The sequence below is a fragment of the Notamacropus eugenii genome, chromosome 1 (genome assembly GCF_028372415.1).
Source record: "Notamacropus eugenii isolate mMacEug1 chromosome 1, mMacEug1.pri_v2, whole genome shotgun sequence".
Classification (NCBI taxonomy): domain Eukaryota; kingdom Metazoa; phylum Chordata; class Mammalia; order Diprotodontia; family Macropodidae; genus Notamacropus; species Notamacropus eugenii.
Genome location: NC_092872.1, coordinates 604,854,733 through 604,880,317, shown reverse-complemented (window position 1 = coordinate 604,880,317; position 25,585 = coordinate 604,854,733). Strand labels below are relative to the sequence as shown.

The window sequence follows — 25,585 nt, the reverse complement described above, 5'->3', positions numbered from 1 at the left end:
TTTTAGAAAGAACATTGCCCCAAGAAAGGCAGGTGGAATAGTGAAGAGCCTTGAGGTCATGTTGAAGAAACTCGGAGAGGTTTAAAAGATTAGTGTAAACAACATTCCTATCTTCAAGTGATTGAAGGCTATCAGGTGGGATAAGAGGGATTAAACTTGTTCAGGACACATATAAACAGTGAGTAGAAGTTGTAAAAGGGTAGATTTTGGCTCAATATAAGGAGAAATCCCTTAAGAATTAGAGATATCATGAAACAAGCTGTCACTAGAGATCTTCAAGTGGAAACTGAGAACCAGACAGGGAGGGGTATTGTACCAGAAATTATTGCTCAGTTGTGGGTGGGTCGAAATGACCTTTGAAGTCAATCAATCTAAAAATATTTATTAAGGCCCCCATTAAGTGCTGGGCAGGCAGCTAGGTGACAGAGTAAATAGAGTACCAGATCTGGAGTCAAGAAGATTCATCTTCTTGAGTTCAAATTTGACCTCAGACCCTGGACAAGTCACTTAACCCCGTTTGCCTCAGTTTCTTCATCTGTAAAATGAGCTGGAGAAGCTCAGGAAAACCCCAAATGGGGTCACAAAGAGTCAGACATAACTGAAATGACAGAACAAATGCTGGACACTGGGGAACATAAGCATAAAAAATGAAACAATCCCTACTGGCAAGGAGCTTCCAACTCTGGCATTGTGCAGTTCTATGCTATCCTGTAAACCTGATCTAGTCTCACAAAACATTTAGCAAATAGCCTCTGTCTCCACGTGCTCCACCCACACAAAACCCAAAATGAACTACAAAAAGAAAATAGAAGCCACTGACTCTCAACAACCCAACCTTCTTTCAGCTCTGTGAGTTTTTTCTCCCATATGTTATCTTTGCCTTTTCAATGTGACAATTTTCTTTTTTAAAATGCTTGATCATATGTTTCCACTTTAGAGAGCCTTAAAACCTAGCAGCAAAGGTGTAACATTGAGTTTTGGGGGAAGAACTTCTAAGTTTAGTTAATTTTCAACCCGTCAGATCCACCTAATGAAACATTAAGATGATAAATTCTTACTACAAAGCATTTATAAATCTTCATTAAAATCTGAAGTGTAATAAATAGCCAGGAGGATAAACATCGCTTTTAGTACCAGTTTAGAGTCCAAATGTCAGGGAGTGAAGTGGGAGAATGGTATCTACTCTATTTTTTTTTTTTTGAAACCTATGAACTATGGGATCTTATTTACAGAGAAAACTCAAGACACAATTAACTCAAAACTTCAGACATTATATAGTAGAAGTGAGGAGTGATGTGAGTGTGTGATGTATTTACTTAGAAATGTGAGAGCTGAATAAATAAGGATTTATCATTCTCTGATACACTCCTCACTGATACCCTAGTATGTTTCATTTATGTGTAAAATGCAAAGAAATATTAAAGAATGCAGTTGACCCCAAGGTGACTAAGAAGAAGTTTCTTACAGAAGAATCTCCTGATTTATGGGCCTTTATAAAATCTAATCTGAGCAAGGAAAGAATTTTCTCTTAAATTTGTTGACTTAATAGTTGGTAAAGGCCACCTCCTAGAAGGGTTCCCTTGGAGGACTATGAATATGTTCCAACTTCTTGCCTAGCCCATAGCATATGGAGTTTCTGACAGTTTTTGAGGATAAAAAGTAAAAATTGTCATGTGTTCAAAAGAACAGAAATAAGAGGGAAAGAATAGTGTTTTGCAAATGGCCTCTGATGTTCTTTTTCTCTCTTTCTCTTCTCTTTGGGAGCATAGGAAAGCAATGAAAACAGGTAGACAGGACCTTTGAAATCAGCTAGTTCAGAGGTTCTTTTTAATCTGAGGTTCACAAACTTTTTGAAACTATTTGGTTTTTTTTTTTTTTTGCTTTTTTAAAAAAAATTATTTATTTTGAGTTTAGCATTCAGTTCCACAAGCTTTTGAATTTTAAATTTTCTCCCCCTCCCTAAGATGGCATGCAATCTAATATAGTCTCTATTCATATACATTCATATTAAACATATTTTCACATTAGTCATGGTGTAAAGAAGAATTCTAACCAATGGAATGAACCAAGAGAGAGAAGAAACAAAGCAAAACAAAAACAAAAAAAGAGAGAGCACTGTTTGGATAACTGTATTACAATGTAATTTTTTTCTGCTGTAAGCTTGTATATTGTATTTTATTCATTCAAAATCATTCATCTGAGAAAGGGGTCCATAGGCTTCACCAGACTGCCAAAATGGTCCATAACAACATACCAAAATGTGATTAAGAACCTCTGATCTGATCCAGTCTCCTCATATATTAGATTAGGGAAGCGAACATTAGATAATAATGACTATATAATAATGGACACAATGGAAAAAAAACACTGACTCAGAAATCAGAATATCTGGATTCAAATCCTGTTTCTGACCCGTGTCATGAACATGTTGGGCCACAGGCCAGTTTCCTGCTCTGAAAGATGAGGGGGACAGAATATGCACAAAGACTAGAATAACATAAACAGATAAAGCAATAACAGCACAAATAACTCTAAAAGTGAATGGTGTACAACTGTAATGATTAAGGTTGGCCTAGAAGAAGGGATGCAAAGATAGATCTCCCTCCATTCTGGAGCCATGGGTGTGGGATGGGTCAGTTAGCTTTACCCACCTGCTTTCTTTTTCATTCTTAGTTATAAGAGATGTGTAGGGGAGAGTGGAAGGATTCATTCGGAAATAAAGGATTGTTAAGACAAAAGATGGCCATTTTTTAAGGTGGGAAGGTTAGATTTGATGACCACTAAAGCCTTTTCCAGCTCTAGCTCTCTGATTCTATGATCTAGTAAAATCTATTTCCTCCCTTATAAAAAAAAGAAGAAAAAGAAGACGTAATTGATCTCTTTTTGCCCTCTACTTCTATTACTGGTTCAATAATGAAGTAGTTCAGAGAACAAGAGTCTCTTAAAGATAGAAAGCATTTTCCGGAGCATCTACTGCAACTACATCATTTTGTGGAGAAAGCAACAGAGGTCCAGAGCCATTTATTGGCCTGTTCTTGGTAACACAGATGGGTGAGCTTGAGTGGATGAGAATAAGAGTTAAAACCAAATAAACGTTGATGTGAGTAAGCATCAACAGATTCTTGCTATCCTTAGATGCTAGGTCCACAAATTACTTCTCTTCCTTTTGTATTTATTGCTCCAACTATCCTCAAATAATCACGATATGTTTCAGTAATGGAGAGATGTGATTTCAGATTGTCTCAGGAAACAGCAGTGCTGTTAAGTTGTAACTATACAGCATCTTAAGAAAAGCTTTACTTGTAAACTGGAGAAACCAGTTTAAGTATCAGAGAGGATCAGCCAAGATTTCCAATCCTTTAGGTTTTTATGGAGTGGGGGGAGGCATGTTAAAATTAATTGAAAGGAACCCTTAACTCTTGACTGACTCAGGTGGAGAAAAAAGAATCTATTAGAATTTGGGAAGGGGTTATCTTTAAAGTCAGGAAGGTGTAAAGAAGAGGCATCTTTTGAAGGAAGTCTGATGAATGAAGGACCCCTATTTTTCTTTGAGTATTCCTGTCCCCTGTGGATATTTCTAGAGCATTAGCTAATTCCCATAAAAGATGAAATTATCTCAATTTGAGAGAAAGTTGATTGCTTTCCTTTCCTTCATACTTAATTTGCATTTAGAACAATGCAAGACAACAAGCATTTCTTGGATGCTTACTCTGTGCAAAACACTGTCTCCAGACTTGGGTGAGCATCATAGCTCTTAAAAGAATGATTCCCTTCCAAAAGGTCACACACCCAAGGATCCTTAAAAAGTGAGCAGCCTCATTTCCCTACATATTTTTTTAAATAATACAGTTACCCCTTTGTCTTCAGCTGATTAGCACAAATTAAATTCCATGCAAAATCCATCTTAAGCAGTAAGCATTCTGTTATAGTTTACAAAATTCAGACAATTGCTGTAAAGATACTTTTATGCCAGTGAGGGGGAAAAGAGATACTTTCATCATATTCTGAAAGATCAGTTGAGGACTAAAGTCTCTGCTTAATAGAATCAGTCATGACTCCTCTTTTCATAGCAGGGAATAGAGATAACCAAATTCACTTTGACCAGAATGCACCTAACAGGCTTATCGGCTGTGTTACTCCTCTAAACTTGGTCTGTACCCAGGTTGTCAGATGGGAGAGCTGAAATTATTCAGTCAATAAGCATTTATTAACTACTTACTATGTGCCAGACCCTGCGCCGAGCACTCTAGATACAAAGAAGTGAAAACATTTTCCTCCCTTAAAAAACTGACATTATAATGTGGGGAGGAGGGGGGAGAGATGCAGAAGAAAGGCCTAGTTCTACTCTCGGAATCACAGAATCTCGGAGCTGACAGGAACCCCAGAGGCCAACCTTATCTTCAACTGTCTTCGGTTCCCCTTGGTTGTACTCAAGAGGCGGAGTAATTTTTTCCCTTGCCGATATGGTCTCTGAATTCCATGCCTTGAGAAGGGATATTGTAGTTTTCTAACAGTGTTCATGTGGTGGTGGAAAGGTTTTTCTCACATGCTTCCATCTTGAAATAGATCTACTTCTCCCTCCTCCTAATCCAGAGATTATTCAAGGACTATTACCAATTGACTTATTCTGCCTCTAGTTGTGCTTTTTCTCCTAGCTAGGACCAGCTTGGTTCTAGAGAACCAAATTCAAAAGACATCCACAGAGCTCTTGGACTGAAATGATCATATACATCAAAAAAAGATAGAAAAGAGTCTATTTCTGGAATATGATCTCCATAAGATATAAATAATTTAAATCTAGACCTGTCTCACAGAAATCAGGGCATTTGGGGCCCCCATCCTTATCTAAAGAAACCTTATTGATGTGAAATATTTTGGTTTGTTTTAAGAGAGACCAATTTGTGATGAGACAGCTTTCAAATTTCAGAAATCTAAGGACCAGACCTTTTTTCAAAATCACAAACTGGCTCAATTCCTCTTGGTTTAAGCTATCCATCAGTATCATAGGATTTAGAACTGAAAAATCATTGCCTGAAAGACCTGAAAGAGACCTTAAAGATCACCCAGAACTTGGATAACCAGGGGTCTTTATTGGGGTCCAGGGACCCTCAAGGGGGTCCATGGATGACTCAACAAACACTTATTAAGTGCTTACTATGTATCAGTCACTGTGCTAAGCACTGGAGATACAAGTAGAAGCAAAAAAGAAAGACAGTCTCCCCCTCAAAGAGTTTACATTTTAATATAAAGACAGTAATCAAGAAGGGCACTGAAAAGTGGGTGGGGGTGGGAAGAGAGAAGAAAATTAGTGGTGAAGTCCAGAGAGTTAGAAGTAGAAACCAAAGAGGAATGAAGGATGGCCGACCTGAGCCCTTTCTCAAAATGTAGTTTTTAGCAGAAACTCCTAGAACCAATGGGCAAGTCTACCACAAGGGTGGAGAGGTGCTCAGGGTGAGAAGACTACAGGGCATAAGGGAACTTCAAACGTAGAAGGCAGCCAAAACATGGTAGTAACATTCAATTTCAAAGAATGACCTTGGATGGGAAAAACAAATGACATCTTTATTTTTACCAACTTCTAACTGAAATTTAGCATTTCCTTCTATTGTTAATATAGCCTGAGAAAGGGTCAATAGGCCTTACCAGATTGCATCCATGACACAGAAAAGGTTAAGAATCCATTATCTATACCAACCTTCTCATTTTACTGGTATTTAAACTCAGGCTCAGAACACTTAAATGACTCGCCTGAGGTATAGGTGGGACTTAGGACTGAGTTAATGGTGGAGGTTGGTTGCTCCTGTGCTGTTTGAAAGCCAGCGGAAGGGATGGACTCTGAGCTATTTGGGATAGGAGAGATCCCATATTGGGAGGCAGTGAGTTATGAACCACAGTTCCTGAAAACACGAGGGTGGTCCCCAGAGGTAACTCCAATAAGTATAAGAGAAGAGGCATGTCTGGTTCCTGTGTCATTCAAAATCTACCTATAACAAACAGATATATTCTGGGTCACCAATCCCTACTTTACAAGCACTTAAGAAACACTTGGGACAGCTAGATGGCAAGGTAGGTAGAATACCAGGCCTGGAGTAGGAAGACCTGAGTCCCAATCTAGCCCAGCCCATACTTCCTAGCTGTGTGACCGTAGGCAAGTCGCTTAACCCTGCTTGTCTCAGTTTCCTCACCTGTAAAATGAGCTGAAGAATGAAATGGCAAGGAATTCTAGCATCTTTGCCAAGAAAAACCCAAATGGCATCATAAAGAGTCAAATACAACTGAAAAACAACTGAACAGCAAAAGAAACTTGAAACAGTTAATTTGGTTAGCTAATGCTGGGCAGCAAAATAGCCTGGTCTTGAATGACCATACCCCAAAGTTATGATAAGGTTCGATGACAAGCTGACAGAAAGAGTCACTTTGTTTTATTAAAAAAAATAAGGTCATGGCTTGTAGCACCAGTGCGATTTCCACAGCAATTGCAGTGGCCATGATATCCCAGCACAATTCTGTATCACAAAATACAACTCTCCACATGGAAAACAGAACCCCATTCTCCCTGCGGGTGTGATGACCTTAGATACAATGTTTCAGGAGGATCTGCAGGGGCAGTTCTCATCTCTCTGCTCAGTCTGATACATTTTATATAGTTCATTAATTGGTGCCATATATTCTTCTAAAATCTACCCCTGTTCTCAATAGAGCAACGAACAATTCTTTTCTTGTCACTCTATTCTGACTGAATCTGTTGCCTATTTACTCTTCTCTCTCTAGGAAATTTATCTTTTTTACTGATTCTCACCATCTAAGGTACCAACAATTCTCCCATCCTTTGGATGAACCAATTCAAAATGTCTGTGACCTCCTGCTGAGTAAAATCCTCAATTACCTCCCCAAACACTCTGGGAAATTCTCCTGCTTCCTTCTCAGTACTGGCTGAACCTCAGCCTCCTTATTTGTTTCATTCTCCTTCCACACGTCCTCCCTGCAAACATCTTTCTAAGTCTCTGGGTTCTCCCTTCTGTAGCCTTAGTTCCCAGTTTTCACAGAGCGCAGTACCTTTAGCCCATTGTCTTGCTTGGGAGGAGCAAGGCAAATCCTCCCACCCTGGGACATTTATTTCTTCCACTGTCTTCTCCACCTTTCTGTCTTCAAATAAAGGGCTGATATTTCACAATCCCATGGCTGTCACCATTTGTAGCGCCAATGCAATATTCACAGCACCCACTGCAGCCATGAATATCCCAGTGCAATTCTGAATCACAAAATGCAACAGATTCTCCGTATGGAAAACGGAACCAAAACATTTATTCAGACACCAAAAAGCCAAATCCATCATAGTAACAAAGAATATATACATAATAACAGTGCAAAGAACAACACCATCCCTAAGCCTTCCACCTGCTAGGCTTCCCACAAACTAGCTCCATTAAACAAATCACAAGCAGGCTTCCCCTAAACAAAATTACAAACAATCTTTTTCACTCGTGCTAGCCAGCAGCTTGCTTGCCTGCATCCTTCCTAGCTCTGACTAGATTCTGACCAGTTTCCTCTCAGCTCGGCTCTAGCACCACCTCTTCCTGTCCTACCCATTCAGCAAACTCCTCCTACTACATGTAACTTAGGCTTCCATGTGATTTAAGCAGGTCATGTAGGTCTTTTAATGAATGGGAAAGATCTTCCCATTTAAGTTACTATTACATGACTTAAACACATTTGAAAAGCTCATGAGTACGTTAAGGTCTAGTGAAGAGAGAAGAGGCTTCTAACAACTGTATGGAAAGAGGACTCTAAGGAACCAGGATATGGGCTATTAAGAGATGTAGAATTCCATTCTCTTTTGGGGTGAAGAAAACATACTCTTAACTGAAAGGGAGAGTATCTGAAGTGTTTTGGAGTGCTAAGTGGGGCAGGGTGAAGGTAAGGGGAAAAAGTGAATGATTCTCACTGATTTTTGTGCTTGGTATAGTTGATATTCAATAAACATCTATTAAGCACCCACTGTGTGCCAAGCACAGTTGCTCAGCATATTCAACAAAGAAAAGCAAAAGGCAGTCCCTGCCCTCAAGGGGCTCACAGTCTAATGAAGAAGATAATAAGCAAACAAAGATGTACAAACAGGTTATGTGCAAGATAAATTTGAAATAATTGATGAAAGGAAGTCTGTATAAGTAAGAAGTCTAGGGAAAGGCTTCCTGCAGAAGGCAATATTTTAGCTGGAACATGAAGGAAGCTATGGAGTCCAGGAAGCAGAGATGAGGAAGGAGAGCTTTCCAGGCATGGGGAACTCTAGTGCAAATGCTCAGAGTGAATAGGGAAAAGGAGAACCTTGTCTGAAGAACATTCAGGAGGCTGACTCACTCCATCAAAGAGTTTAGTGAATGGGCTTAGGGTCTGAAAACTTGATTTCAAGTCCTGCTTCTGATATTTACTAGCCATGTGACCCTGAGAAAATCATTTAATCATCAAAGTTTAAGTGCTTCAAGGCAGCTCCATAGGACTCATAAGCTCTCATACCAAATTGAAGAAGTCACAGATACTTAAAATTCCCATGTTCCTCGAAAAGGGTCTTCTCTATTTTGTTGTTATTGTGATCCAGACCTTTTGATTTAATCACTTTGGGGAAACTATCTGGCATGGAAATTCCCTCCACAGGTACAGATAGGCACCTCTTCTGTAACTTAGGGTCTTAGAAGGTTCTCTAGGGAAATAAGAGGTAAAGGAACTCATCTATGGCCACATAGCTAATATGTATCAGAGGCTAGATTTGTTTCCAGGTCTTCCTAACTAAAAGGCTGGCCCTCTACCCACAATACCACACTGCCTCCGAATAAACATTTAATAAATGCTCATTGAGGGGAGTGGAAAGCCTTTGGTGAACTTGGGAAAGATAAGGATGTTAATGGGGACTCAAATTTACTAGTGCTTTAAGGTATAAAAAAGCATTGGATCCAAGGTATTTGTACTTCTCAAAAGTAATGTTTCTCTCATTTATTTCTTTTATATTTCAGAAGGATAGGACTCAACACTGTTGATTTTGTCTCATTGATACTGCCTTATTTTCTGGGTACTGCCCAAGTACCATAATGAACGTTTTTACATTAATGTACCACCTCCCACTACCCTCACCCTGACCCTCACTATAGCCTTCTTGGCCAAAAGAGGACCAGTCTCTACCAGTTTCATTTCTCCCTCTTTCTTGCTGCAAAGTGATGGGCAAAACATTTCTTCCTGTTTTCCTCTCTGCTTTATGATTTTTTGGGGGGAGGGAAATCTATTGATTTCACTCAGGTTCCAAAACATCGGTACTTCTTCATGCTCTCTGCTCAAAAGACCTGTGCAGCAGGGAGTCTGTGACCCTTTACCCTAAAGGGCGTATAACCCTTCTTAGCTGCTGGGCTCAGACCAAATGAAATGGGAGGTAAAAAAAAGGTGGCCACCTAGGAAAAGAGGAGGGTCACTGTACATTTTGATATCCTGTCTACTCACTGGAACAGATCACATGAGACAAAGAAAAGAAGGTAAATGGTGTACACCCACATGCCACCACAGAACTAGACATCACACACAAGCCCTAGTTGCCAAAAGGGGAAAAAAAGTTTCAAATTCCTATTCAGTTTCCTTTCTCTGTGTTGACTCTGAAAACAAAGCTGAAATTCTCTCTGAAAAATTTTTTTCATCATTTCTTTGTTAGGTTTTAGAAGAAGAGGTGGGCGGGAGAATTTAGAAACCTGGAGTAACAGCCACTACAGAAAAACAAAGCCACAAAACTGTCATTGCTCAAAGTGAGAAAATGTAGCATGTCACACTGCACAGCCTGTGTAGGAACTGACAACAGAGAAGCATCATGAGGACTTTTCAAGTTGACATCATCTAATTCTTTAAAGAAGGAAGAACTCTTGGCAGTCACCCTCAAAGTGCCCAGACATCATGGTCCAAGACATCAAGGAACTAGGGAGTGCCCTATTTGGGATTGAACAGATGTCCCATATCTGGGAGGGGAGAGAGATAGCTATGAAGTATCTCCTCCACAGATGCTCTCAGAGACTTGTTCAGAAGGGATAGACCAGGATAGGACGTTGTAAGGGATCCACATTTGACAAGTCATCAGATGAAAATCTTTATTGAAGTTTTTCAGTCAATCAGCAAATTTTTTTTATTAAATACCTACTATGTGCAAAAATTGGTTCCTATCCTCAAGGATCTTACATTCTTGTGGTGGAAATAACTTTTAAATTACAGTTCATCATACAAAAAATACACAGATTGAGTAGAAGGTCATCTGCAAGGGAAGGTGGTAATATCTGGCACTGGGGGAGAAGAAACTGGAAAAGGCCTTTCAAAAAAGGTTCAATATGTTGTTGTTTCTCTTTTGAAGAGAACCAGTGACATCAGGAGGACGATGTCTTGACTTACAAGTAAATTGGATTTAAGTGAGGCAAAACTGTGCAAAGTCATCAACCTCACTTTCTTCTGCAGAGTCATTCTGAGTCCAGTGGCAAGTGGCCCCAGATGCAGTGGGCTACCTTGGCCTTTTTAAGCTAAGGTCCTTCCCAGGTCTCAGTTTGTCTGAGGCAATACCCATTTAGTAATTAAAGGGTAGGTAAGAAGTAGGGTAAAAGAAGGCCTACTTTGTCTTCACAAAAGAAATCAATCAAGAAAAGGAAGACCCCAGCCAGAACCAAAAGAGTTGCTATTTACACTCACCCTGATCCATCAAAATCCAAATAAAGAACAAGTGAGGCTTGGGTTGAGTCTATTACTGGCCAATCAGTGACAGCCAGAGTGATTTGGGTTTAAATGAATCTCAGTGGGCTTTATCAATACGAGTTAAACATTGAAGGAATCAGGAAAGCTAAGTAGTGGAGATGAGAGCACAAGAAGTGTATGAAGCTGGGGAACTGGAGACCAGGAGACCAGACACACAAGGCCATGTCTGAGGAACTGCAAGATAGTCAACACTGCTAGGTTGCAGAATGTGAGAAGGAAGGTAAATTGTTGAAAGACTGGAAAAGTAGGAAGGGACATGGTTATTAAAGAGAATTAAATGTCAAATTGAGGACTTGATATTTGACCTTAGAGGTAAAGAGGGAACCACTAGAACCCGCTAGCAGGGGGTGACATGGTACACCTACACTGTAGAAGGATCATTTGGGCATCTGAGACAAGGATGGACTGGAAATGGGGAAAGATTTGAGGGGAGACCAGTTAGAAGACTATTGTAGTAGTCCAGGCTGATGAGGGCCCAAATGGGTTATGGTTATATAGACACAGAGGTGTGTGTGTTCATACTTTGTTGCCGAAGAAGACCATGTCATCAGAAAAATGATGACATGACTTGCACTTGACTTTGTTTTGAGTGAGGGAGGGCTGTGCAAGTTCACTAGCCTCACTTCTCCTCCAGAGCCATCTGAATCCAGTGACCAGATATTCATCAGGATGACTGGAGATGACCCAGGATGAGGCAATTGGGGTTAAGTGACTTGCCCAAGGTCATCCAGCTAGTGAGCATCAAGTGTCTGAGGTGAGATTTGAACTCAGGTCCTCCTGATGCCTGCACTGGTGCTCTATCTACTTCATCACCCAGCTGTCCTTAAACATAGAGGAGGGAATGTATAAAAGAGACTTAGTGAAGGAATGCATAGGGAAAGCCACTGTAACAAACATCATGGCACAGTGGATAAAGTATTGGATTTATAGTCAGGAAGACTTAGGTGCAAATTCTGTTTCAGCCATTTACTAGTTGTGTGGCTGTGGACAAGTGATCATTGTCTATGGACAAGTGGCTATAGACAACTAAACTCCGACTAAACTCAACTGTAAAGTGTGGATAACAATAGCACCCATCTCACATGGTTGCTTTAAAAATAAAATAAGACAATGTATAGAAAATTGACTGTGCTATATGACAGAGCAATTCATTTAACTGTTAACTGCCTCTGTTTCCTGATCTGTAAGATGGGAATAATAAAAGCCCCTACCTGCTATTGTTGTTGTAAGGATAAAACAAGATAATATTTGTAAAGGGCTTTACAAACCCTAAAGTACTACATTCATGCTGTCATAATTATTGCTGTTATTAAAGCCCTTTGAAAATCCTAAAGTACTTTGTAAATACCAGCTATAATTATTACTTGAAATCAAAGTATAATGATTCTGGCCAGCCTGGGGCTGCTCAGTCCATTCTAGAACTTCAGGCCAGCATAAAACACCTCCCACTCGGTGTCATTTTTTTCTTCTTAGTCTTTCCCTTTGGTTTGTTGTTGTTGAACCTTTTCAGTCTTGTCCTACTCTTTGTGACCCCATTTGGGGTTTTCTTGGCAAAGATATCAGAGTGGTTTGCCATTTCCTTCATCAGCCCATTTTACAGATGAGGAAAGAGAGGCAACAGGGTTAAGTGACTCACCCAGAATCATAAGACTGATAAGGGTCTGAGGCAGCATTTGAACCCAGGAAGATGAGTCTTCCTGACTCCAAGACTGGTTCTGTATCTACAGTGCCAGCTAGCTACCCAAACTAATGTACACTGCTAAACCAACAGGCCTGTCTAATTATGATCTTTGCCAATCCGGCCATTCCCTATATCTAATACTTCCTGCTGCTGAGAACCAAGGAAACCTAGACCAGGCGTGGGGAAGCCACATGTGGCCCCCAAGGTCCCAGGTTCCTCACCTTGGCCTAGATATTCCACTTTGGAGATGATCCCTTTTCTGTCCCAATAGCACAGATACTCCAATCTGGTTGAAAGCTTTGACTTTCCTCTTGGACATCAACACTGGAGGCTGCCAGCTGCTGGGATTCTGAGGGGAAGTAATCCTCTTTCTCCAAATTGCAGTGTTCCTTGCTGGTCTCAAACTCTTGTACTCAAAAGTAATAAAGCAGCTCACTCGGGGTTTCAGGTGTGTCGTCAAGCAGTGCCTTTACTTACACAGCTGTACAAAGATACAGAACAAGCCTGACTTCTGGGAGGTGGGGGCTCTATTGTCTGCAAAGAATGATCACTAGGTTGTGGCAGAGGTGATGCATGGGGAGGTAAACATTCATCCCATCAGGTCTGAGGAGCAAGCAAGGCAGCTTCTCCTTTCCAGATGGGTGCCTGACTGAGGGCTTGCACCTGAGCCCCAGATCACCCACCTGGAGGTAAGTGAGGGGGAGGGGCATTCCTTACCAGCCTTTGGCAGCTGTACTGTACTTTAGTCAGTTTTTGTCCTGCCGCACCAATACACCAACTCTTATCAAGTCTACCTCCATGAGATTGCACACCCATCCCCATTTCTTCACTCACAAAGCTGCTTCCTGACTTCAAGCCCTTTAGCAAATCTTTCTTGGTTATTGCAGTAATTTCCTAATTGCTCTCCATGTTTCAAATCTCTTCTCTCTCTCCAAGTCATCTTCCACACAGTTGCCAAAATGATGTTTTTAAGGCACTTCCCTTCAATATGTACTCTTCCTTTTGGCAATTAAATCCCTTAAAAACCTGGCTACTACCTACTTCTGCTTTGGGCAACTGGGTGGTACAGTGGATATCCCAGGCATGGAGTCAGGAAGACTCATCTTCTTGGGTTCAAATCTGGTTTCAAATACTTACTAGCTGTGTGACCCTGGGCAAATTACTTTATCCTGTTTGCCTTAGTTTCCTCATCTATAAGATGGGATGGAGAAAAAATGGCAAACCACTCCAGGAACTTTGTCAAGAAAACCCCAAAATGGGGTCATGGAGAGTTGAACCTTTACTGAACAACAAACTATCTCTCCATTATTCCCCCCCCCCATATACTCTCTGGTCTAGCCAAACTTATTTTCCTTACATGTAATACTCTGTCCCACATCCCTGTGACTTTGCACAGGTTGTCCTCCATGCCTGGAATGTACTCCCTCCTCACTTCTGACTCAGAATTCCTAGTTTCCTTGAAAGTTCACTCAGTTCAAACACCACCTTCTACATGAGGTCTTTCAGGATTCCTGCCTTAGCTGCTAGTGCTTCTCCCCCCACTTCAAGAAGTAGCTTGCATTAATTTTGTATATACTTATATGTATATATACTGTCTCCCCAATAGAATATTAACTTCTTGAGGCAAAGAACTATTTGATTCTGTCTTTGTTTCTTCAGTGCTTAGCACAGTGCCTACAACATAGTAAATACTTAAATGTCTATTGATTAAATGATTGATTGACTGATTCACCCAGGCTGAGACTAGATTGTAGTTTCAGATAGGGTGTCTTTCCTGTCTGATCATGGAAGAATCAGTTCCCAAAGGAAAAGATCCAGTTTGGTGAAGGGTGATCTTACTGTTCTCAGCATGGACTCTTCATCTTCTGTCAACCCACTTGTATTCCAGGGTGGAGACAGAGCAAAGGAGACAGAGGTTCCACAGCAGAATTGTTGCATACTACAATCCTGAAATCCATAGGACAAGATCAACCAATCACCCTACTTGGAGTCCAGTCAGCCATCTTACACCTACTTCCTTACACAGAAAAATGAATGATATTCTTTTCATTTCCTTTTTATTTTTTCTTTCCTGAGGTTTTTGGTTTGTTTTGTTTAAAGCAATTGGATACTTATATAAATTTAGGCTCCAGGCAGTCTGAAATACACTGGGGTCAAGTTATTCATGGATGTTGATAGTTTCCTTCCATGAATCACTGGAAAGAGTATTGGACTTAGCATCAGAGGACCTGGGTGACAAGTCTGACTTTGCTTCTTACTACCTGTGTGTAATGTTAATAGAATAGGAAGATCTTTCCTGCCCAACATAGGCCTAACACATGGAGCCTGTGATCACAAGGAGCCTGTGGTCACATGGAGCCTAGGTCATGGAGCTTAGACTGTTAGGAGCTTGCCCAAGGAAGAGAGAGAGAGAGAGAACATGAGTAGAGAGTGAGAGCAGGCAGAGCAGAGAGAGAGAAGCAAGCTGTGAGTGGGAGCAGTTGGTCCAAGGAGCAGAAATAGAGAAGCAAGCTGTGAGTGGACAGAGGGAGGAATTTGTCTAGAGGAACTTGTTTTTATGGGGAGGCCTGACAGAAAGAAGGTTTAAGATGTCAGCACTCCCTGGATTAGTAATAAGTACCCTGTTAAATCTTATATCCTAGTATTCTAATAAATATTTTGGTTTTGCCTTTGAGGAAGAGAGTATTATATATTGCAAATTTACCCTGAAAATATGCCTATATATTCATAGCAGCTTCTATGGGTATTGCATTAATTTTACACTGTATAATCTTGAGAAAGTCTGGGCCTCAGTTTCTTCATCTGTAACATGAAAGGGTTGGATAAAGGTGACTTCTATGGCGCTTTCTAGCTCTAAATCTATAATCCTAAAATCCCTCATTCCATTTTCTTTTTCATCTCAATCTCCTAGATATTTTTTTCTTTCCATACTTCCCTCTCTAGGACAACTAGCTAGACAGCTGGGTAATAGTGATGGCCTTGAAGTCAGGAACACTTGAGTTTAGAAAATGCCTCAGGTATTTACTTTGCCATGAGCAAGTCACTTAACTTCCCTCAGACTCATTTTCTTTATTTGTACAATGGCCATGATAATACTAGTACCTAGATTCATGACACAGTGGCTAGAGTATGTACCTGGAGTCAGGAAGACTCAACCAACCTCTTGAGTTCAAAATGACCTTAGACATTTACCAGCTGTGTGATCGTAGGCAAGTCACTTAATCATGTTTGCTTCAGTTCCTCATTTGTAAAATGAGCTGCAGAAGGAAATGGCAAACCACTCCAGTATCTTTGCCAAGAAAACCCCAAACAAGGTCACAAAGAATTGAACACGACTGAAACAACTGAGCAACAAAAAGCCCAGTGGGTAATTATGAGGATCAAGTGACTTAATGTATAAAATGCTTTGCAAGTCTTGTAGTGCTATATGAATTCTAGCTCTTATTATTATTAATATTATTAGTATTATCAATATCATCATCTCCTCCCTTCTGGAAACAACATCCATACTAGTATATTCCTATCTGCACCCAAATCAGTTGAGTGCTCATCTCTATTCATTTCATTCCATGTGACCCATGAAAGAAGTATCAGAACCAAGGTTATGAGTAGTCATAAACAGTTCTTAAAACCTTGGGCTTTTTTTATTCATTTTACCAATAACGCTTTCCTTTAAAAAAAATCCCAGCATCTAGGAACCCAAAGAATGTGGGAGACCCAGAAGATCTGAAGTAGACTGTTAACAGTGTAATAATACTGCCATTTGGAGATGGCAAATCATGCCTTTTGTTAGAAATAAATTTTACTAATTGAAGATAATTGAAACAACAGATATAAAACCACAGAAAACAATCTGTAGCTACAATAACTTAAAGGAAAGAAGATTTTATCAGCACTCAATTAATGTTTGCTTATCACTTATTTGCGTCAAACCTGGTACAACCACCTTGGAGACCTTGGACAAGTCATTTAGCTTCTGGATTTCAGTTTCCTCCTCTGTGAAATGAGAAGGTTGCACCAGCTGAACTTTGAAGTCCGTTCCAGATGTAAAAGCAATAATAGCAGCAGTTAGCATCTGTATAGCACTTTAACGTTTACAGAGTGCTTTGCAATTATTATCTCATTTCATCCTCATAAGAACTCTGGGAGACAGGTGCTATTATTATCCCCATTTTACAGATCAGGAAACTGAGAGAAACAGAGGGTATGTAACTTGCCTAGGGTCGCATGGCTGATAAGTGTGCAAGGCTGCATTTGCACTCAGGTCTTCCTGAACCCAGGTCCAACGCTCTATCCACTAAGCCACCTAGCTTTCCAAGTACATGTAAGAATTTATGAAAAAAGTGTTCCAGGCTGTTAATCAGCAGTGAAGGAAAGCTATTTGTTTTTAAAAGGAGAGAAGGAAATTAGGTTTTCAGTATCATTATTATCTTAATCATTTTTATTCATTTGTATGAAGTTTCCTCGTCTGTAAAGTATAGGGTCTGTTCTAGATGCTGTCAGAGGATCCTGTTTTCTCCAAACCTTGTGTGACCCTCTAAAATACACACTCAGTACCCTGTGTCACAGGGTTTTCTAGGGCCTTTACAGAATTTAGCACAGTTTTTCTTCTCACAAAATACAAGATCCAGACAAACATAATGTTGGTACAAATGGATAAGTACATGTTAATGTTTGGAGTAAGGGAAGAATATTCAACAAAGTGTGCCCTTGAGTTCTTTTCTATTTTAATTTCTGAGATAAACTCTTTGGGGTTGTTAAGGAAAGCTTTTTGCCTTGAGAAAGATCCTTCTTCTAGGAAAAACAATCAAATTTCTATTCAACATTTGTAGTAGGCTCATTTTGATTTTCAGAGATGTTATTATTCCATTGAACAAGGGGGCTCTTGAGGTTGTCAACATGTCAAGCACTGTGCTGGGCAAGATGAGGTATCCAAAAATCTCTTCCATCTTCCATGTTAATTACTGTCATTAATTTTTGTTTAAAATATCTAAGATTTACTCCTTTCAATATTAGTTGTTCAATAACCAGAAAAAAGTGAAATCAGTTTGGGCTAGGTAAGGGGAGCCTTAGACAAAGCACTGAATGGAATGGATAGGATTTGGATAGATTGAGAGAAGTAGGGAAGGAATTCCAGAATGAGCAAGGAGCAAGGCTTGAAAGCTATCAGTAGCAATGAAAAGTCTGCTCTCTAGCTAAGGTTGGTCTTCGTTAAATATTTGCTGTAACATTCTCATACAATTGGAGGCTGTAATGCTGGAGGTCTGATGGACACATATATCTTTCCCAAGTCTCGGTTTGTCTGAGGTGGCACCCCTTCAGTGATTAGGGCTAAGTAAGAAATGAGGCAAAAAATGGCCTCTTTTACCTACTCAAAAAAAAAAAAAAATCAAGCTGGGAGGAGAAGACCCTCAAGGTTTCTGGCCAGAACCTAAAACAATGCTATTTGTGTTCACTCTGAGCCATCAAAATCAAAACAATCACTATGAAGTAGAAAAGAAGTGGGAGCCTGAATAAGAAGATTGTGGAGATAAAATAGGACTAAATTATTATACATCAATAAGTGTACTATATAATTAATATAATATCACAAATGTCAGGATGAAGAGTTTAAACTTGAGCCCACAGGCAGTGAGGAACATTTGTAGTTTGAGTAGAAAAGTGACATGAAGAAGACAGTGGTGGTATAGAATGTGTGATTTGACAGCCCTGTAGAGAAGATTGAAGGAGAAAAAGGCTGAAGACCAGGAGGTCTTTCAGGAAACTTGGAGAAATTCTGCCAGTGAGAATGGAGAGAAAGGAGTAAATCTTAGATATTTTAAACAAAAATTAATGACAGTAATTAACATGGAAGATGGAAGAGAAAATAACAATAATAGCTATTATTTATGTGGGGCTTTAAGGTTTGCAAAGCACTTTACATAAGTGATTCATTTGATCCTCACAAGAATCTTGTGAGGTAGATGCTTGTATTATTCCCATTTTACAGAAGAAGGAACTGAAACAAGAAAGGTTGAGTGATTTCTCCAGGGTCACTCAGCTAATAAATGTCTCAGGCAGGATTTGAACTCAGGTGTCTTCTGACTCTAAGTCCAGTGTTCTATCCACTGAACCAACTAGTCAAATATTGATTCAGTGATAGGGAACTAGAAAAAAAAATTTTGGTGGCATTCATAGAAACAGAAGGTAGAGAAAGAGAAGTCAGTAGGTTTAGGGAAGTTGATGAATTTGATTTGGGATATGCTTATTTCAAAGTAACAGCTAGACACTCAAGTGAAGATTCCTGTAAACAGTTTGAAATATAGGATTGTAGATTAGGGGAGTTGGCAGGCAAATTGTATAGATCTGGAAGCCATTGGCAAAGAGACAGTAGTTAAAGAATAGATGAGGTCTTCAAGGTGACAAGGTTTGCATTTCATAAGCCGCGTGCTCTAAACAAAATATAAAGCTTTACCTAAACAAATTGTTAATCTGGAAAAGGCGTCTAAACATTAGTTCCCTCACCTCAGACATTACCCAGAGTTCATTCTTTAGTCATGTCATACGCAGCATGTTACAACCAAAATCTAAACCATGGATAATGTCAACATTAGCTAATGTTGACCTTCCTCACTATATTCATTGGTTAATGTCCAGAAGGTTTGTGAAGATAGAACTTACATAAATTATCTGAAGAATTTAACAATTTATTTCAAGAGATTCTTATCAAGTGTCCACTATGTGCTAAGTGTTGTGCTATAACATCAATGTGCTTTCTCCATATTTAACTTTTTAGCTAATTCATTTGATTCATTTCAAGATTATCTTAGCACTTAGAATAGTTCTTAGCACAGCGCCCGGCACTTAGCACAGCGCCTGGCTCATAGATTATTGGCTGACTGATTCTATAGTTAAGGTTAGCCTTAGTTAAATATTTGCCATAATATTCTCATATGTAGGGATACTGCAGTGTTGGAGGCCTGATGGACACATGTAGGTTAAGTGTGAGGTTGTGTTCATGGTCTTTGAGGAGGAGGGTTTAAAATTGAGGTTTAAAGGATATGATTTATCATAGGGAGGATAAACTATGATGTCATTTATCATATCAGTTGCAGGATTCTGATGCATTTGGGATGGTGTGTGCGATATATCAGTCATAAGAGTAAGGAAAGGCATGATGCTGCACAGAAAGCACATTGGATTTAAAGCCAAACGACCAGTATCTGAGTCACAGTGATGCTATTATCCATGTGACCTTGGGCAATTTATGACACCACCTGGGAATTAGTTTCCTCATATATAAAGAGATTGCATTGAACCCTAAGTTTTCTTCCAGCTTTAATCCTATGAGCCATGTGAAAAAAGCAGAAATAAAGACAGTATTGATGCTGAGGATAAAAAGCTATTTCATATGTGACTGAAGCTAGTCTGAATAGCAGCAGTTAAGCATTAAACCCATTTGGGTTTGGGGATGATTGGGAGTTTGGGGAGTACTTTGACTCAGGTTCTCCTGAGGGCGATTGTAATCCCCAGGTCTACAGGTATTTACTACGTGGTCATTTTTCCTGGGCATCACAGTCTTTTCTCTCCATTGCTTCTTCTCAAAAGGAATGTTTTCAAAGTAAACAAACAGATTTGTTTCCTGTGGAATAGTAATGTCAATGAAAATAGAGAGATTCAGTTTTGCCTCAGTTTCCTCACCTGTAAAAATGAAGATGATAATACTGATATTACTTAATTCACAGAGCTATTAGGAAGAAAGAGCATAGTAAATTGTAAAGATCTAGAAATGTAGCTATTATTAGGAGGCATATCGGTTTATTTACTTCTTATACTACCTTATCATGATAAACCATGCTACATAATTAAATTGCATCACCAGAAGTATATTGGTGTTAAAAAGATGTGCTTTTGTGTGAAGGAAGGAGCAGCTTGGAATTTTCAAAAGCACTGTGTAGTTTCCCAAATGCATCTAGTGTGCCCTCTTCCTCCTATTCAATTCCCTCTTCCTCCTTTTGAATTCTGAATCTAGCTTTGGGTCCATCTGCATTGCCTGTCCAAGATATATGTTCTCATTCAATAGGCTTCCTATCCAATCAAAATGGTAAGTGACTTAAAGGGCAATGGGAGATGCACAGTAGGAATAAATAGGCTGAAGCACATCACCAATGACGTCTGCAACAATTGGCATAAAAGACAATACAGGAAGTGTGTTACCAAAAAAGAAGGTCAATCAGATGGCTAGTGAAAGTCAAGGATGGATAGTTTGTGCACTACACTGATAGCCAAAGAATACAGAAAGACCCAGAGTAGAGCTTCTTTACCTGGGGTCCTTGAGCTTTAAAATAAAATTTTTATAACTATATTCCAATATAATAGATTTCTTTTGTTATCCTATGTTTTTTATTTTGTGCATTTCAAGACATGATTCTGAAAAGATGCCCATAAACTTTACCAGATTGTCAGAGTCCAATCACACACACACACATATTAGGGACCCCTGACCTAGAGGAAGGCCCCCAGTGTGTTGGGTAACTTCTCTCAGAAGGAATTATGGAAGGGCATGAATCAGAATCACAAAAGATAAGGAAACATGGGTAAGTTGTGATCTGTACCCTTGGAGGGAATACCTACTTAAACAAGATTGTGGCTCCATTGATGTTGGGCTAGTAAAGGATGAGACATACACTGGTTTGGTTTTTTTTTCCAGCTCTTGCTACTCTTACAGGAATAATCAGAATCCTGTTCTATCTCAATGGCGTCTCCTCATTGCTGAAGACGCAGGAAGGAACTCTAACTTCCTCTACTCTCTGATCTTCCTCTTGTTATGTCTGCTTCTTTAATGCTTCTCTCCCGGTGTGCTGTTACGAACATCATTTTTCAAACAACTGCTCTTTAGTCTTTCCAGACTTTCTAGATCTGACAGTTGAGTCTGAGAATAAGAGTTTAGTGTTGGGCGTAGTTTGCAGTAGCGCTCTTTGTGAGAGAAGCAGAGAGCATTTGCTCTCAGTAATTGCTTACAGTGATTCACTGCTTAGAAATGGCATTCAGAAATGAGAAGCCTTTAATAGGTGTACATTTTAGTCATCCATAGTGAATAAAGAAGCACAGGGCCTGTTGTCTTAGTCAGAACCTCCAAGGATGCATCCAAAGCCTGACAATAGGTACTTAACAAGTGTTTTTATTCCATTGGACCTAGCAATTCCTGTGAAAATCTTTTTTACTACAAGCAAAGGCTGTTTTTTTCTCCAGAAAACTATTGCCACCATTGTATATTAGTCAGCTATGTTATCACTGCAAAATGAATGTAGCTTGTTAAATTAATTTTAGTTTTTAAAGGACAACAGCCTTTTTTTCAAATTCAACTGCAGAAATATAGGGTGGGAGAGGTGTGGCTAGACAAAAGGTCAGATGCAAAAGATTGTGGTTTTGAGTGGCCTGAAGGCTCTATATGAGTCAACAATGGGATGTAGCAGCCAAAAAAGATAAAGCAATCTTTGGCTGAATTAAGAGAAGTATCACGTCATAAGGAAGGTGATAGTCCCACAGTGTTCTGCTTTAGATCATGTCTAAGTACTGTGTTCAATCCTGGTTACCAGATTTTAGGAAGAACATTGACAGATGAGAACCTGTTCAAAATAGTATGTCACCAAGGTCAAAGACCTTGAGACCATCCCAAAGGAGGATAATTCAGAAACTGGAAGAGTCTAACTTGAAAAGATAAAATTTAAGGAGAGGGGGTAAGGGGAAACATGATAATTGTCTTCAAGTATCTGAAGGACTGACGAAGGAAAGAGATTAGACATGTTCTTCCTGGCTCTGGAGGTTAGAAGTATAAGCAAAAGGTAGACGTTGCAAAGAGGAAGATTTTTGTTCAGTTTAAGGTAAATCTTCCTAACAGTTAAAGCTTTTCAAAAGTGGAACGGGTTGCCTTGGGAGATTGAGGACTGTGTCTCACTGGAGGTCTTCAAGACTGGATGACTATTTGTCAAGGCTTTGCTAAAGGGAGTTACTCCTTGAGTGCAGGTTGGAGTGGATGACCTTAGAGGTGTCTTCCAATGCTGAGATTCCATATATTTTTTTAACTAGAGCAGTATTTGTAGAAATTTCATGACCAATTGAAATTAATTCATATTTCATAACTTTTCTTGTTCAGTCATTTTCAGTCACATCTGACTCTTCATTATCCCATTTGGGGTTTTCTTGGCAAAGATACTGGAATGACTTGCCATTTTCTTCTCCATAACTTTTCTTGGCTCATCTTTTAAAAGGATGACTTATCCTTCATTTTAGATAGTATATGTCAGTGGAAAGACTGACTTGCAAATATTTTGAGAGTTTACAGAATTCACATGAGGGAAGACAGAGTCAAGTAATGGGTAGATAAAGCATTGGACTAGAGTCAGGAAGGCTTGGGTTCAAATCCTGCTTCAGATACATATTAAAAGCATGACTCTGGGTATAACCTCTCTGAGTTTCAGTGTCCTTATCTGTAAAATTAAGGAAATTAAAGCACCTACCTCATGGAGAACCAAATGAAATAATATAGATAAAATCCCTTGAGAAACCTTAATGTTCTATATAAAGATGAACTATTGAAATTCATTGAGCAATAACATAGGAAAATGTTGCCATACTACCAGGAAAGAGCCTGAAGATGGACTCAAACTCAGACATTTTAAATGAGTCCTCAGAAAACTCAGTGAACTTTGTAATGGAAAACTGCTCAATGCTAATAATGCTGGTGGTTTCAGCTCACAAAGAATTCACTGGTTTTATAAACTTGTCTTTGTGCAAGGCTTCTTCATACTAACTCCATGTCCTCTATACAGAGGATATTCTCTATCCTTGTGTCCATGAGACAGAATTTGACCCCACATAATATTCTAATACATATCAAGTGATTTACAAGGGGGTTTTTATTCATTCCTTCACCAATATTCAACGTATTTATTAAATAACCTACTATGTGTAAAACACCAGGGATAAAAACAGCAAAAATCCAACTTCTGCCCTCAAGAAATGTACATTACTGTGTTGTTTCTACAGAGAAAGCTGAAGAAAGATTGACATGGTAGTCAATGTATTTTAGATGATAGTTGATATATTTTACAATGTAAGTGCTCCACTGTCCACCAAAATGAAAACTTTTTTTTAATGTAAACCAGTTCACCATTTTAATTTCTTCTTTTTCAGTTACTTTAGAACAGTTCTCCTTAGCAGTGGGGAGCTGCCCTGTTCGGGAGGACCAGACTTTGTTAATGAAGGTAGGTTATCAGATAAAGCACTTATTTTCTTAAAGCCTCCTAGCATTTTTATTGCTCTGAGGATAGTTTCATTTTACAAGAGGGAGTAAATTTATCATCTCTGAATTTTTACACTCTGTGGGGATAAACTTGTCATCGACGAGTAGGAGGATTTCTGGTTAATGAGCACAACTGCTGCCTGTGGAGTTCATGAGAGTGACAGGAAAGTGGTTGTCAAATACTACCAGGGAATTTGTTTAATTCTCCAGAGATCTCAGTGGGTTCTATTTAAACTAATCTGACAGAGTCTTGACTTTTTTTTAAAGCAGATTTATGAGAGCTAGCCATATTTTATGTCTCCTACTATACTTTTTAATTAAGGCAAGGTTTTGAATGTGTCTCTCACCCTCACTTTTGTGTCTGCAATGAATTGTTAATACAAATTAGGTGGCACATATTACCGATGGAATTGTTGCTGCTGAGGGAAAGCATGGCTTTATTCATCCTCAATCACAATTGTTGTTGTTGTTTTTTAAAATTTCTTCCAGATTAAAAAAAAAGAGCAAAGTTCTACTGTTACCAACATTTAGGTTGCATGCAAGGCTAAATCCAAAACATAGAAATGTTTGTCCAATGACATGCATGAGTTAATTAAAACTATACCTTTGAATGGTTTGATCAAGCACAGAGAACAAAAAGAAGCTTGTGTAGGAATGCAGATGAAAGTATTAAACAGTTATAGATTGTAGTAAACTCACACACGTATATATAATATTCATTTTTTACTGCCAACGGCCAATACTCCCACTATCTCTATTATACTATATCTGCCCTTAATTTGGGGCATGAACATTTAACTACTGACAGTTCTAACATTGTACTAGTATGAAAATACTATCTCTGCCCATCAAATCAGAGCCTAAATCCTATAATCAGATACTAGTAACTGTGGGAAACAAAAATATTAAATAAAAAAAACATGGTATGTTTCAATAAATAGGTTTTAAGTAATTTGCTTGAGTTGAGGTATTTGGGGTCTGCCTATTTTAAAACTTTCAACATTTAATATACCAGCAAATGCTGGTAATACTAAACCTCTATATTTATAATGATGTATTTTGAAGCAAAAATGTGCAGGCCTTAAGTACAATTTTAATTTCTGAAAATTGGGCCTATTTAATAGAAGAACAGGCAGCTAGGTGGTGATGTGACACCAGGCCTGGAGTCAGGATGACCTGAGTTCATATTTGGCCTACTAGCTGTATGACTCTGGGCAAGTCACTTAACTCAGTTTCCTCAACTGTAAAATGAGCTAGAGAAGGAAATGGCAAACCACTTCAGTATTTTTGCCAAGAAAATCCCAAATGGAGTAAGGAAGAGTCTGATACAACTGAACAACAATAAATTGGAACCCCATTTTGGGTTGGCCAAACCTACATCAAACAGGATCCACTTAGAATTCAAAAAGGTACACCGGAAATATTTCCCTTTATTTGGCAAAGTTTTATTCAAAGTTTAAAAGATTCCTTATGCTCTTTGTCTGTGACCTTGGACAAATTACCTCACTTCCCAGGGTGAAAGCTTTCTGATTTGTAAAATGGATCCTGTAAAACAGGATCCCCCAAAATACTTTTCGGCTCTTCCTCTGATCCATCTTGGAGCTACTCTTTCAACTCATGAGGTCAAAACTTTCCCTCTGGGTCAGGGATTCTTAACCTGGGTCTTTGAACTTTAAAAATAAGAGGGGTTTTTTTTGATAACCTGTTTCAACACAATTTATTCCTTTAGCCATCCTGTTTATTTTTATGCATTTTAAAACATTATTCTGAGAAGAGGTGCTCAGGATTCTCCAGTCTGCCAAAGAGGTCCATGACACAAAACCAGTTCAGAACCTCTACTTTATGTAACTATT

General features: G+C 39.1%; 1 protein-coding gene and 1 long non-coding RNA gene across 6 annotated transcripts in view; one reads left to right on the top strand and one right to left on the bottom strand.

Annotated features, from left to right (window-relative positions):
- Positions 1-25,585, top strand: part of ACOXL (acyl-CoA oxidase like) — a 572,636-nt gene that overhangs the window by 470,393 nt on the left and 76,658 nt on the right. For all 5 annotated transcript variants that reach the window (XM_072636271.1, XM_072636277.1, XM_072636298.1 and 2 more), the window contains exon 17: positions 23,624-23,694. In XM_072636271.1, coding sequence (XP_072492372.1) covers positions 23,624-23,694 — 71 coding nt within the window. The remainder of the gene's footprint in view (positions 1-23,623; positions 23,695-25,585) is intronic.
- Positions 1-25,585, bottom strand: part of LOC140521371 (uncharacterized) — a 180,831-nt gene that overhangs the window by 123,230 nt on the left and 32,016 nt on the right. The gene's annotated exons all lie outside the window — the stretch shown is intronic.